The sequence below is a fragment of the Camelus bactrianus genome, chromosome 21 (assembly GCF_048773025.1).
Source record: "Camelus bactrianus isolate YW-2024 breed Bactrian camel chromosome 21, ASM4877302v1, whole genome shotgun sequence".
Lineage (NCBI taxonomy): Eukaryota > Metazoa > Chordata > Mammalia > Artiodactyla > Camelidae > Camelus > Camelus bactrianus.
In genome coordinates, this window is record NC_133559.1 from 27752109 (window position 1) to 27766983 (window position 14875).

At 54.2% G+C, this 14875-nt stretch overlaps 1 protein-coding gene across 2 annotated transcripts; it reads right to left on the reverse strand.

Annotated features, from left to right (window-relative positions):
- Positions 1–200: 200 nt before the first annotated feature.
- Positions 201–5857, reverse strand: RGS16 (regulator of G protein signaling 16). 2 transcript variants are annotated; one of them, XM_010954942.3, is made up of 5 exons: positions 5673–5857; positions 4706–4801; positions 3882–3943; positions 3423–3589; positions 201–2046 (listed from the first exon to the last, which is right to left on the reverse strand). In XM_010954942.3, the coding sequence occupies exons 1-5, from the start codon at positions 5714–5716 to the stop codon at positions 1831–1833; spliced, it is 585 nt and encodes a 194-aa protein (XP_010953244.1). In that variant the 5' UTR covers positions 5717–5857; the 3' UTR covers positions 201–1830. The 2 variants fall into 2 exon arrangements, with proteins under 2 accessions (XP_010953244.1, XP_010953243.1); XM_010954941.3 differs by having other exon boundaries at positions 3882–3946.
- Between the last annotated feature and the right edge of the window lie 9018 nt (positions 5858–14875).

Below are 14875 nucleotides of genomic sequence, written 5' to 3' on the forward strand. Positions count from 1 at the left end.
AGGAAGTTACGCGTCATGGTGGCCACCATTAGAACCAGTTACCAGACAAACACGGGTCTTGAATTCTGTCTCAGTCGATAACTCGAAAGCACACCCATCCGTCCTGTCGTATTTCCGGAAGCCAGAGCTTCCACAAGACTCCCCACAGCATTTCCCTTCCCCTTTTTTCCCCCAACTGCAAGGCCCTTGGAGACAAGATCTCATATTTAGGTTTTATTTTTATTCCACAATAAAATAACATGCTGAAACAGGAAAAAGGGGAGATTAAGTACATCGTTTATATCCAGGAAACCAGCTCCAGTTGTCAACAATAAATAAATATTTAAACAGTGGGGAGTTCCTGACAGGTGCCGAGAGGTTCCCAGCAAGTTCAGAGGTAGAGTCTGGTGGAGAGGGAGACAGACAGGCTGCCAGGTACTGTTGAGAGTCTCCAGTGGCGGCAAACTCAAGTTTCAAACAATAAATAACAGCAAAACACAAGGACAGAAACAACAACAAAACATGTGCGGTGACCACTGTCAGACCTGAAAAACACTTTGCTCCCGGGGGAGCTCATAGTGCAGAGAAAGCAGTGTTGATTTTCCTGGGGCCAAAGAGGGGCTGCCCGGTTCATTCACCTCCCCCGGCCCAGGCCGGTGCACAAGTCCCAGCATGGAATGTGTGTTCCGTGATGCCTTGAGGTGGCAAGCAGGTTCTGATTTCCCCCAGGCCTGCTCTTCCCACATCCTCTCTCCCCAGCTTCTATGGGCTGCCGAGGGCCCTCCAGGTCCCTGCCCCGTTCCTCCCAACACCCCCATAAGTGCACCTCACATCCACAGGAAAGAAACACAAGGCTCCCCTTCCATCCTGGGGAATCTCTTTTTTCCCCTGTTCACATACCCAATGAAAAAAAAAAAAAAGATACATGTTGGCTTGATTTAAATGGGATTTTCTGGAACTGTCAAGAGATTTGTTTCTTAGGACCCCTTTCTCCCTGGCTCCATGCTGCCCGGCATAAGAGCGGGACTGGCCGCTCACCAAGAGGCCCAGGCCTTTCTCCTGATGAGCCCCACGCCCAAGGGCAGCCTGAGCGAAGAGAGGGCACATCCCAGCAAGAGGCCCTCAGCGGGCCCGGCTGCACACGCAGGGTCGGGGCCACGGGCAAGAGGGCACCAAGAGCACCAAGATGCATTTCGCAAGAGCCAGGCGGCCTCTTTTCAGGGCTCTCTACTGATTTGGAAAGGGGCTCGAGGGCCAGTTCTTGAGCTGAAAACCCCATTTGGGGCAAGCATCGCGTTGGTTCTCTGGCCCTGACAAGACTGCAAGGCTGAGCGCAGGAGGGTTAAGTGCAGGCTAGGGGCCCCCAGGGCAGCCCAGAGGCAGGCGAGGAGGACCAGTCAGGAAGGCTCCACCTCCACGGCTCCCTCTGGACCAGGACGGTCTGGGAATCAGGGAAGCAGGATGTGACCAGAGTCAGCTGTTCAACAGGCAAAACGGCTGACCTGGTTGTCTTCCCCGCTCTCGTTTTTGAGATTCCCTTTATCCACACGTCTCCCAAAGCGCCCTGGAAGATTCCTTGCCCCACTGAGAATGGCCAGAGCCAGTGGTGATCCTTGTGCCACCGTTGTTTTCCCCAAGAGCCCCGTGCAACCCTCCTCTTTAGCCCTCGTCCACAGGTCCTAGAAGTGGGGGGACCCTCTTGTGCATGGAATTCAGTCCCGTAGTATCTGGAGGAGAGGATGTCGCCAGATGCCCCTTCACTGTCCTCTCTGGCTTTGCAGAACCTGCCTCCCTCTCGGGGCTGGGTGACTCAACCTCTCTGCTCAGCTGGCTTCCTCGTGGCCCTGAGGTTCAGGTGTGCGAGGGCTCGGCTGGGCTGCACGGAGAGGAGGTGGTGGCCGAGGCTTGGGCAGCCAGGTCCCGGTAAGCAGGTGACTTCAGGAAGCGGGGGTACGAGTCTTTCTCCATCAGGGCGCGTGCCTTCCCCTGAGCCACATCGAAGCACGCGGCTGTGGCGGCCTGAAGGTTCGTCCTGGTTAGCTCCCTGGTCTCATGGTCTATGTTCACCTGTGGGATGGAGACAAGCGCGGGGGTGAGTGGGGTGGGGGGAGGCTGGCAAGGCCAGGGGGCCAGCAGCCCTAGGAGGACTGGCCGGGGGGGAAGTGGAAGGAATTGAACCAATTCTCTGGAGTCTCCCGAGTCGACCATCCACTGGCCTTTTAATTCTGGGCCTGTGGCCACCTCCGATCCGATGCCTGCCTCCAGTCTCTCCGAGCGACTGAGGCTATGTTAGGAATGGATACAAATCCAGCCTCTTCTCACCCCTTCCTCTGTAACAACTCGGTTCAAGTCGCCATCACCCCTCTCCCAGATTAGTGCCAGCGCCTGCTAACGGGTCCCTCCCTTCTCCCCTTAGCCCCTCGGGGTCAGTTCTCCACCCAGCAGCAAGGTGAGCCTTTTAAAACCCAAGCCAGTTGGCCAGCAGCTGTGTTGTCTCCTCACATCGCTGAGAGGAAAAGCCAAAGTGTGTGTGGAGCCCGCAGGACTACCTGGGCCACATCTGGCCATCGGCCACCCGTGTGGCGTCACCTCCCGCTCGCTCCCCGCTCCGCACGGGCCCACATGCTGGTCTGTGACCACAACAGGTGCTCTCTGGTCTTTGCACTTTCTGTTTCCTGTGTTAGAATGTTCTTTCCTCCCTTAACTTTTTCATGTCTCTGTTTGTTATGTCACCTCCTGGGACAGCCCACCCCTCACTTCCCGGTATGAAACGGAACGACCTCACCTCCTCCCACCCTGTCTCCTGATACGTCCTCTCACATCCGGCTTTGTTTCATCGCAGCCCCTACCGTTCCCCAGCAATGTTTAGTTACTTGGTTATTGGCATCTTCTCCCACTGGGGTAGAGACTGTTTGTTCCCTGCCATATCCCCAATGACAACAGTGCCTTGCATGTAACTGGTACTCAATAAATCTTTATAGAATAAACAAAAGAGCTCGGAAAATAAAATAAAAAAAGATCCAAAAGCTAGGCTTTACTACTCTCTCTCTCCACAAGGTGGCGCCATGTCCTTTATCTGAGGCAGCGGAGGTTTGAGGGAAGGTGGACCCCAGGCAGGTCAGCCAGGGGAGAACCAGGTTATCCCAGGTCCCTGTGACGACCTGTCTCCCCAGTTGTGTAAGTGTTTTGAGCCTCTGAAAAGACCTTAGTTTACAAAAGTGGGTGTGGGCAGAAGGCAAAACCCCTGCCAACCTCTCTGGGTCCATCAGTGAGTCCGAGGGTAGCAGCACCCAGAGCACCCAGGGGTGGCTTTTTCAGTCTCCAGTGCCAGATGAGGACACTCTGCTTCAACACTCAGCCCCTCCCCCGCTGCGCCCACTGCCCCCAGTTCTCAGTGGGGAAGGAGCAGGCAAGGTCTGGGGGATCCCCAAAAGAGCCCTGACCTCTTTGGGGGCTTCACAGCGTATGAACTCCTCAAAGATCCTGTGCGCCCGGGACGCCAGCTTGGTGGCCGACCGGAGCTTCTTGAACTCCTCACAGGCCAGCCAGAAATCCAGGTTCTCCTCACTGAACTCCGTCTTCAGGAAGGCATGGAAGGCGGCCACTCCATCTGCGTTGGCGGGGAGAGAGGACAAGACAGGTCAGACAGCAAGGACAGCCAGCCCAGAATAAAAGAAGAAAAGACAGCAATTGTAGTTAATGGCTCTATTTTTAGGGTATAATTTTCTCGAACAAGGACCTGCCTTTGTGTTCTGAATAGAGGCTGGCACACCAGGGGAATCATTATTATTATTATTACTACTATTATTTTGCCCGTGCTTTCAGCATCCCTCAGGCGGGCCCCACCGCACGTTGAGTACCCACATGCCATCCACAGACAGACACAACAGGGTCCCACTCACTTCTACTGCTCAGCAGCAAGTCAAACGACTCTCTCCATGCCAGCACGTCTTCTGGGAAGTTTCTGCTAAAAAAAAAAAAAAAAAAAAAAAGCCTTTTAAATTTTAAAAACATCGACAAATGAGTGCATAAGCACAAGTCCTAGCCATAACGCTGACGGCAGTTGTGTAACTCACACAAAGCTTGCTAGGTGGTTATTGGAGCTGATTTGTCAAACTCCTGGTTGGGGTTAAAGGAAATAGTTGTGTTTTCCAGAGGACAGTTCACTAACCAGAAACCAAAGCAGGGACCTTTCAGCCCTCAGTACATATCTAAGACCGTCTTGACGGGCCAAAATGCTTTCTATTCCCCTGAGTCTCAGAGCTTGATTTGCGCACTTCCTCCAGGAAATCAGAGATTCGGTCTATCCAGCACCGCAGAGCCTAGCACAGCACTGGGCACAGTTGATGGCGGATATAAAAGGGCTTCTAGGTGAAGTGCATGCTAATGGAAGTAGAGTCATTGATTTAAGACCCTCCAGTGGTCTTGGACCCTGCCCTTGCCCTGGCTGCGTGTGCAGTGACATCCCCAGGTGGCAGAGTCTGGTCACTAGACATTCAGGCCCTGGGTACACTCCTTTGTTGGTGGACTGAGAAGCCTGGAGCCACTCACCCAGTCAGGCAGCTACAGCAGACCCAGCAGGAACCTCCATGACAGTCTCTATGAATGGGGCACCAAGGTTCACCTGGCGTGTCCTAACTTCTCCTTGTAGTTTCCTTCTCGGGCCTCTTTTCCTAAATCTGGCTCCCTCCTCTCTAAGAGCCTTCAGCTGGTTGGCAGGACTTACCCCTCTTTGCTGTGTTTACTGCCAACACTCCCGGTATCCGAGCCCAGCTCCGACTTGTGAAGAAAGATCCCCAGCCGTGTCTTGAACTCTTTGGCTCTGGAAGACAAAGCATGAGCATGTCTGCATTCTCCATTTGCTCAGGCAGGGCAGACTGATTTACGGGGTCCCAGAAGGGCTCAGACTGGCACCCCCCAAATTCCAGCCTTGAGGGTTCCTGGGTTCCTTGGGCTGTTCCCTGGACCCAAACGTTGCTTCTCTCATCAGTAGCATGAACTCAGAGACAATGAAAGTTGCGTGTGAGCTGCGTCTTGCTGGGCCTTGCACTTTCTGGGCCTACAGTACAGCGTACGTGGGCTTCTCCCGCTTAAGTCACCCAGATCTTTGTGCCTGTTCATTAGCAGAAGGTAGGTCAGCACTTTCTAGGCTTGTCACAAATATTTCTGGAATTGTGTGGAAGCTGATTTCCACCTTTGTCTTTACGTTTTCCTTCCCAGCCACCAGCTGGGCTTTTGAGCAGCTCCCTGGGATGTGGGTACATCCCGCACTAGGGGGCCTGAAAAACACATCTCTGCCTTCCCAGGGCCAGAGGAGGCCATGCCCCTGTATCTGTGTTTTAGAATAAAACTAAGCGCTTAAGAAACCAGGGAAGACTCAGTTCTGCCTGGTGATTCCAACGTGATCTAGGTCTTCAGCAGGTCTCCTGAGTACAATAGCCACTTGTCAGAGGATGGGGAATGACAGTAAGCAGTGGTCCCCCTGCTCCACCTTCTCCCTTCTCACGGCTCATCCTTCTCTAAGACTCTAAGGGAGGCATCTGAGAACGTGGAACCAAGTTGACCCCTGCCTCTCAAATCACTAGTTTCCCATTCTCCCGCCCACCCCGGTCCCCAAGCCTGCCGCTCCACTCCCTAAGGTTGGTGGGACTTGGACTTCTTCCTCCAGGCAGCTGGGGACGGGCTTCTCTTACCTCTCCAGGCAGGTGGTGGGGAAGGCGGCCAGGGTCCGGCACATGGCTGCGGGCGCAGGGCAGCACGTCGTGGAGAGGATGGCAGCGGGCGGCAGCGGGCTCCAGCGGGCACTGCAGGGCGCGAGGAGGCAGAGCAGCGGCGGCAGCCGGCGCCTGTTCACGCGGATTGGGTTTATCAAGCAGCACGCGAGGAGCCAGCGGCTTTTAATGCGTTGGAGGGGCGGGGCGGGGCTGAACGCTGCCGACCAATCGGAGAGCGGTACTGCGCGCAGGCGAAGGAGGAGGCGGGGCCCAGGAGCTCAACGGGGCGGGGCGATCCGCCCAGGAGGCACCGCCCCTACCCTCGTGCAACCTTCTCCCCGCGGGGGTGCGCACGGGGCTGCCCCCTCCTCCGGGCGGACGGCGGCGTGGGGAGCGGGAAGCGGCAGAGAAGCCACACGGAGACGAGACGCGCACACCCAGTTTATTAGGAAAACACCTGTCGGGCCCGGAGTAAAAGCAGGAAGCCAACTCAGCGGGGCCAGGGGGATTTGAGTGGGGGTTGGTGGGTCGGGGCGGTGCTCGCTGTGTCGATCACCGCCTAAGCCTGAGCCTGAGCCAGGGGCGCCCGAGCAAAGGGTACAAGCCGGCCAAGACAGCATCATGGTTATACTGGTAACTTCCTTTTACTGCGCTCCCACCCAGATGGCCACGGGTCTAAGGAAGCCCTTTATCGTCCTCGCCTGCGTTTTATAGACGAAGACCTGAGTCAGACAGTTAAAGAGACTTGCCCGAGATCACAGTTAGAAATAACAGACAAATGGCGGGGAGGGGAGATGGCTTTACAGAGCATCTACTATGTACTACAGAATCTACTCCTAAGATGTACCATGTACATCTACCACTAAGGCTTGGGTTTAATAATTTGCTCAACGCCACACAGTAAGTGTTTTGCCAGAACTCAGATATGAATTTACCATGCTTTTTGCACGGCCCCTCCACAAATTAGAATCCTAACGCCTCTATAACTGGTGGATGATCCTGCCTTTAAGCAGTTGCTAGTTAAGTGTCCTCAGCTGTGAGATAAAGGTAATACATGCCCTGCCTCTCCCTCTCACTTTCCCGTAAAGGCATCACAGCCTCCCCATTGCCCCTCTCTTCTCTTTGGGATTGGGATTAAGAGGCTGCACATGAGGTTAAAAGTGCTCGCGCGATCTAGAGAGATTTCTCTGTTTCACATCTCAGCTCCACCGTTTACAGGTATCCAGGATGATCTTGGACAAGCTTCTCAACCTTTCCATGCCTCCATTTCCGCATCTCTAAGATGGAAACATGATACAATTACTTCATAAAGTTGTTATGAGGACTAAGTAAATTTAATCCTCAAGAGTTCCCCAGGAAACCGGAAACTCAGTTCCTCCGAGGAAGAGACTTGCTGGGGAGCATTCTCGGAACTAAGAGGGTGGGAGGGAAGAGGGCTGGGCAGAGGGAGGAAACAAATGCCATAACTGGTCCCAGGGGATGCCCTGGAGCAGGACGGCCTTCTGAGCCGTCCTCCCAGTGAAGCAAAGGGGCGGGCCTTTGTGCACCACATCAGCCACTCACTGGACAGCCTAATCTTTTTTTTTTTTTTTTTACATTTTTTATTGAGTTATAGTCATTTTATGTTGTGTCAAATTCCAGTGTAGAGAGCACAGTTTTTCAATTATACATGAACATACATATATTCATTGTTACTTTTTTTCCCTGTGAGCTACCACAAGATCTTGTATATATTTCCCTGTGATATACAGTATAATCTTGTCTATCTATTCTGCATATGCCTGTCAGTATGCCTGTATATATTTCCCTGTGATATACAGTATAATCTTGTCTATCTATTCTGCATATGCCTGTCAGTATCTACAGTATTTTGAAATCCCAGTCTCTCTTCCCACCCTCCGCCCCCTTGGCAACCATAAGTTTGTATTCTATGTCTATGAGTCTGTTTCTGTTTTGTATTTATGTTTTTTTTTAAGATTCCACATGTGAGTGATCTCATATGGTATTTTTCTTTCTCTTTCTGGCTTACTTCACTTACAATGATGTTCTCCAGGAACATCCATGTTGCTGCAAATGGCGTTATGTTGTCGGTTTTTATGTCTGAATAGTATTCCATTGTATAAATATACCACATCTTCTTTATCCAGTCATCTGTTGATGGACATTTAGGTTGTTTCCATGTCTTGGCTATTGTAAATAGAGCTGCTATGAACATTGGGCTGCAAGTGTCATCCTAAAGTAGGGTTCCTTCTGGATATAAGCCCAGGAGCAGGATTACTGGGTCATATGGTAAGTCTAATCTTAAACAAGGCAGTTCCCTCTGAGAGAGACCGTTGTGAGCCTCCAGCAGACAGCACCCTGAGGATGAGGAGCTGGTCCCAAATGAACTGGGAAACGCTCCACAGCCCCGGCAGCCTCACCTGTAAGGTGCTTAGGACAGGGCTCAGCACATAACCAGCCCTCAGTCGACGTTAGCTCTCGGGTTTACTGAGTAGGGGTACAGGGGTTGCTACTCAATGAGGAAAAGTAGCAAGTTTTGTGTGACTCTTGGAGTTTAAGTGTTTATTTCTTGAGGGGCATTTAAGAGTTGCTATTCCTTAGCAAGGCCTGGAAATAGAGGGTCAGAAAAGAGGAAACGAGGAGAAGAAGTTCCACCTGAGAGAACCTGAGTGAAAAGGCCCAGAAAAGCTGGTCAGGGAAAGAGAGGGAAATCGCAGAGGGGAAGGGGAGGGAGGGCTGTGAGACAGTCACTGCTGGAGCCAAGAGGTCCAAATCGGAGCAGTGGACGGGGTCTGTGTCAAAGCAGATTCCCTTGTTAAGCCAGGGCCTGCAGAAGATGAGCCAGTTAGTCAAAACCGAATGCACGCTGAAAAGCCAGAGTTGAGGTCCCCGCAGCGTCCCGGGGGCTAGTGGGCTGGGAGTGGAGCACACACTGGCTGCGTCGTCTTAGGTGCTGGCTTCCCCCCTGCATCCCCATCTCGCCCTGTCCTTGCTTCCTCCTGTTCTTGACTCCCGTTCTTCCTTCCTCACAAGTCCAGGGCTGGATTGATGTGGGGCAAGGAGATGGACAGGGGCGGGGGGCGGGCGGTAGGGAGCAACCAGGCAATGGAAGGACGCCTTTCCGAGCGCTTGCTTCTCAGCACAGCCCTTTGTCCACGCGGTGACGCAGACCCCGCGGCCCAGCGGCAGGGCTTTCTGCTGGAGGGGTTTGTCGGCTGAGATGAGAGTTGTTGTTTCACCTGGTGCCGCTTGTGCCGGCGCACGCTTTCATTATGCAGCTGCCAAATGGGGATGTGCGTGGTGTCTGGGACAGCTTTTCTTTAAGCGACAAAAGCGAGTTTAAGGATGGATTGAGCCCCCCCGTCTTACCCTCAGTAGCACCATGTTGGAATCAGCCTGGATGTGGCCACGTGACAACAATAATAGTGATTGAGCAGAAAACCTCCTCAAGCCTTCCTGTCCTTTCTGCATCCCCGTGAATAGGGCCAGGGGAGCTTTTTCATTTCCATTCTGCAGACAACGGAACAGCCTGCCTAAGGCGCCCACAGTTAAGTGCACTGGAGCTGAAAACAGCTGAACCCCGGGCCCAGGCTCCAGATTCCAGAGCTAGTACTTTTTCATTCGACAAAGAAAGACAAAGGGATTGATGCTTGGTGCACAGACGGGCAAATCCGAGAGCACAAATCTCCCACCGCAGGATGAAGCGCCCTCTCCGAGTTCAACCTGCCTCCCGGTTGCCATGGTTACCTCTTCAGTTTCCAGGCAGAAACTTTTTGAAGTTCACGGTTTATCCCAAATTTCTCTTCCCAGCAGGTAGGTCGGTTCATGTCTGCAATTTACGTAATGACTCGACAGTTACTGTCAATCCAGCAAGTTGAGCTCCCCTGCAAATCGCACTGGCTCTGACAGACCCTGACCTCGTTTCTGCCCACCGCTCCCAGCGCAGCTGCACTGTCTTTAATGGAGGGTGTGGGGCCACGGCTCTGCTGCCTGGGTCATCTGGGGTCAGCATCCCACAATGTCCCAGCCACACTGCCTCCCACCTCCTTCAGCCCCTCTGACCCCCGACACCCCTCTTTCCACCGAGCCTTAAGTCGAGACGGGACCTTTGTCTGCTAAAAATGGTTAAAGAAAATGAGAACACTTTATCGACTTCTGATTTGGGACAGACGATCTGCACAGTGGTCTGGATCTTCCCAACTCAATCATCAATCTTCCAGTAAATATTTAGGAAGAATTTACTATGTTTCCAAGTTGGTGGGAGAAACCACAGCTTTTAAAGTCTCTTCCCTGACTTTAATGGCCTTATACTTCTTCCTACCCGAGGAAACAGAACGACCACAGTGGGGAGGGAAAGGTGACCAGAAATTATTGCCTCCTGTGACAACAGGTGTCCAGGAGAGGAAGTGACCCGCAGTGTTAAAAGAAAGGATCAGCAGCGTTAAGGGGGGGGGCGCTGTGAGAGGGGTCTGAGTGCCGTGGAAGGTCAGAGCACGCAGGGCAGGTAGAGGAAGCATGCTTCGAGTGGGACAAAGAGCTAGGGAAATCCAGCTGTAGTTGTGGGGACAGCAAAGGTGCAGAAAGATTTAGGAATTCCCTTCATACAGGCGGGGGCTTTTAGGCTGGCAGGATGCACATCTGGGTGCCACTTTTAGGTTAGAAGCATAAAAACAGCAGAGGCAGCACATTCCTGAGGTGTCTGGACTAGGAAGTGAGTGATCACGTCCAGCAGACGTGTAACAGACCGTCTCTGGGGGCCAGTTCCCCGCTGGGTCAGGACAAGAATGCTGGGCGCCCTCCCCTCCAGGGCAGGGCGAGTTGACAGGGCTCAGCCTGGGTGCAGGAGATGACGGTTTTTCCCTGATCATCCTTTAGGGCACCGGGTGCAGCTCACTTTGATGGCTGCACAATTCATCTCTGATTTCTCCTCTTCCCTCCCTCCCTCCTCTCTGGGAGGAGTTTGGAGGAGATGGGAGACCTGCTTCTCTCTACCCAGCTAGACCGATTGACCCCTAGCCTCCAAGGCGGGACTGTCTCAGCCACCTGGGGAGGAGGCCGACACTCTTCGGTGGTACCCATGGCTAGTAGGATCGTGTCTAGACTCCTCTGTGGGGCATACAAAGCTCTCACCCCCGATCTCATGTCCTTCACCTCGCACCTTGACACCCAGACAAACTCAGCAGTTGGTGGGTGAGCCCCGCACCATGCTGCCCGCACCTACAAGCCCTGAGCATCAGGTTCCACTCATTTTAAGAGCTTTTTTCAATGAACTAACTGGTGTGTGTTGAGATAGGGTTTATTAATAGTAAGCACACAGACACTCAGTGTATAGTTCAGTGGGTTTAGACAACCGTAGACGCCGTGTAACCACGGGCTGCACCATGCCCGCTTGCTGTGTGGCGTTTTACCCGAGATTCACACTACAGGATAAATCCATCACCCCAGAAACGTTCGGGCTCCTTCCAGCCCACCTCCCACCCCACCTCCCCCATCAGAGGCGACCACTGATCTGAGTCCTAGAACTCCTGTTGTCTCTTGAGTCCGTTTTTCACTTATTTTTGAGGCCGAGCTCAAGTGCTTTCTCATCCCTGGAACGTGCCCCTCCCTCTGCCGCCCGGACCGCACAGAGCTGGTCTCCAGTGTGTTTGCTCTGTTTGCTCCTGGAGGGCAGGGGCCGGGGCCTTGGTCACTGTTTGCCTTCAGCCTAACCCGAGCACCATCCCCGCTGGGTGTGTGCTCTATAAATGCTGGCCGGCCGGCCTCTGTTTCAATCCAGGTAGTAACAGCTAATGTTTATGGAACACTCGCTGTGCGCCAGGCTCATTCCTGTGTGCTTTCTTTCTCTTGAATAATCATCTCTTACAATGACCCCAGAAGATGGGGGACAATCTTGTCCTCGTTTTATGTTTGAGTAAACTGTGGCAGACCCTGGTTAGGTAACCTGCCTGCGATCACACAGCTGGCGAGCAGTCAAGCTGGGTTTTGATCTCAGCCCAACCCCAGAGCTTGGGTTCCAAACATTCACCACACAGCTGGCTGTGTGGCGTTTTCTGGAACTCAGAATTTGCTCAGGGAGCCTGAGGAGGACATTACCCTCATCCTCTGTCTTCTGTGTTTCTCCTTCCTGTATCCCCTCCTCCTTCTTCGCTCAACCCATTCCTCCCTCGCCATCACACTTCCCACTTCCCGTCTTTGCCCTCAGCTGTGTCACTGCTGGCTCTGGACTTTTCTGCTTCGTCAGTCCCTTGTGTATGCAGTTCCCACGCGTGGCCGAGCCCCCTTCTCTGCTGAAGTCCCTCGGTCAACGTCTGGGCTTTTAGCATCTTTTCAGGAGACCTCAGGTCAGCGGCTCTGCCCTGCCTCCCTGCCCTCTGTGCTTCCGGGGGCAGCTTTTCAGGCAGGCAGAGCTCCAGTTCCCAACGCCTTTGGAATGTGTTGGGCCCTGGGGACCTTTGCTCCTCTTTATCCTCTCGGTGGATGGAGCCTCTGGTGGGTACGCTTTCTTGGTGGGCCCTTCACAGGCCCTGGGCGTGGGGTTTTGCGGTCTGCTGCCTGCAGGTGGGCATGCCTGCCTGGCTGTGGTGGCCTGCTTCACCCCACACCCCAACCGGATGGCCTGCCCGCCTCAGGATCCTGAATTCTCCCGGTGCCCAGGGACCCCCTGCAGCGGGCCGTCCCAGGCCCCTCCCTGGGGTGCCCCGTGCCACCAGCTTTCACCTGCCCGTGCTCACATGCTGACATGTCCCCCAGAGTACCAGCTAAATTGATGGCAATAATGAATTAGCCCCGCCTCCCCCTAATACTGCCAGTTCTCAAATAGGAGGGTTACCTTCATTTTTCTCACCCTCCCTCCCCACCCTCTTCTTCACTTGGGTCATTTTCCTGAGTTCATCACACCTCCACTCACTAAGACTTAGAAGCAAAGTTTATCAAAATCTGGATTTTTGTCATGTAATAATTTTCCAAGACCCTGAGAAGCCACATAGAATGAAAGGTTAGGGGTGGGAGGGAGTGAGGCCTGGGATTTGCAAATGGCTGCAAGGTGCGGTTTACATTTCCAATTGCCTGCTCTTTTCTGCACTGAGGAGGGGCACGTCTGTATTCCAGAACTGGAAAGTGAGGCAGGGGCTGCCCGCGGGCGTGTGCCGCCCTCCCGCAGGAAGCAAGCACGAGGTGGGGGCCGGGGGAGTCATAGATGCTGCCCCCTGGTTGGGGAGGGGAGGGGGGCTTCTGACCAGCTCGCTCCCTCTGCCCTATTCCCCAGCCAGCGCCACCACCAGCGCTGATAGGGAGTGTTCTGGAAGGACCCCTGCTCTGCGAACAGCTTGTGTGTCAAGGGGAACAGGGATACAAGTGGAGAAGAAACACTGTTTCACTTGCACATTGTGTGTGTGTGTGGTGTGTGTGTGTGTGTGTGTGTGTGTGTGTGGGGCAGGGGACTGAAAGATTCTCACAGACGGAGTACGAGTGGCAGTGTAAGTCCCACTCCATCCACCCTCATTTCTTGGGAAAGCTCAGCGCACCAGACCATCCCTGCTTCTCAGGCACTTCGTGTGTCCTCCTCAGTTGGAAAGCTGCCTGTGAGATGTGGGCGCTCATTGGGCAGGGCTGCAATGGCCTTGGGGTAGCCTGGAACCTCGAACTGGTGCTGGGCACAGTGTCCAGCATAGTGTAAGTAGTCATGAAATACTGGACGAGGAATGAAGGAATGCGTCCCACTGGACATGGTGCATGTCTCTGGGGAGCCATTGTCAAGCCAGCTTCCCCAGGCTCCTTGGGATTGCATTCTTGGCTGAACTTTAACCATGTGACTTTCTGGAAACAGGTCACAGACGGGCTGGCTTATGCAATGAAATTCACTATTATGCACCTCCCAAATGTGGCCCCCACTGGGGCTTGCAGAGTCCCCCAGGGCAGGCAAACTGGCGCAAAATCAGGGGAGGTCTGGCAGACATCAGTGGTCCAGCTCCAGCTGGGAAAAGGGCACCAAACACATATGGCACTGTGCCACCTCGTCCCATCTCTCTGGCACCCCTCAACCCCCACTCCTTGGTATTCCAGAGGGCCCGATGCTAGGGAGAAGCTGGGGCCACACCCGAGCTCTGTGTTTGGTAGTAAGAAGAGATTTCGGCGGGTTACAGTGGGCTAACACCTGGCCCTGCTCTGGACCTTGTCTTGGAGGAAGGGAAATGCCATTTGCAGGGCCCGCCTTGACCAAATACCGAGCCCAGTGCCTTCCAGACGGGGAACCTGACAGCCGTGGGTAAGTAATCTACTCGCGGTTGACGCACTCGGTAAACAGAGGTGCCAGGATTGGAACTCAGTTCTGTCGAGGAGATCCAAAGGCAGGGCTGCTCAATGCCCTGTCCTCTGGTCTCTGAGCCGCATTCCCTGTGGCCCCCTGGCTGTTTCTCCACTGCCCTAGTTAGGGAGTGCTCAGTGCTTACACAGGCCACAGAGGATACACAGGAGGGGGAGCAGCAAGCCCCCGGCACGTGAACGTCTCCCACGTGCAGAGATGTTGGGTCAGAGCTACAGGAGGGGCTTGCTGTCTCCTGGGAGTTAGCCACCAGCCCTCACTGCTGCCCTCTCCCCTCCTTTGAGAGACTGTCTATGAACCCCCATTTCAATAGGGAGAATCGGTGGGGGTGGGGGTGTCCGGGGACGGCTGTTGCAGGGACACAGAGGATAAGCAATTTTGTAGGAAAATGGGAGGCTTGACGAAGCCTCGGCTCTAGCTGTCAGCACCATAACAAGCTGCGAGGAAACGTGCCTCTTACAGTGTGTCCACGGCGCCCGAGCAGAGGGAGGAACGTGGCAGGGTGTGTGAGCGGCTGGCAGAGCTGGAGGGGAGGGAAGGGGGCGAGGGAGCCATGGGAACAGGTGGTGCTTTCACAGGCTCCCAGGCCATCAGCCCCTGACATCGCAGATGTCCTAGAAACAGGCCCAGGTGGACAGAAGGAAGAGCACCGTGGGGGGGCTGCGTGATGTTTGGCAGAGAAAGAAATGAGCTCTGCCTAATGGTGTGGGAGGCATGCGCCCAGCTGTGTGACCGAGCCCCAGAGAGCCTCTCCCCGTCCACCAGCCGTCCAGCTGTGCTGCCCCAGTGTGGCCACAGCAGACCCTGCTGGACCCCAAGCCCCGGCGGCAGTAATGGTGGTGACAATTGCTAATGTGGAGCG

What these genes read in the sequence shown, in the direction of transcription:
- RGS16 (XM_010954941.3), bottom strand. Translation starts at nt 5,716, where the DNA reads ATGTGCCGGACCCTGGCCGCCTTCCCCACCACCTGCCTGGAGAG. An exon ending in CCCACCACCTGCCTGGAGAG is followed by an intron (nt 4,802 to 5,672) that starts GTAAGAGAAGCC and finishes TTTGTCTTCCAG; the next exon opens with AGCCAAAGAGTTCAAGACAC. An exon ending in CTTGCTGCTGAGCAGTAGAA is followed by an intron (nt 3,590 to 3,881) that starts GTGAGTGGGACC and finishes CCGCCAACGCAG; the next exon opens with ATGGAGTGGCCGCCTTCCAT.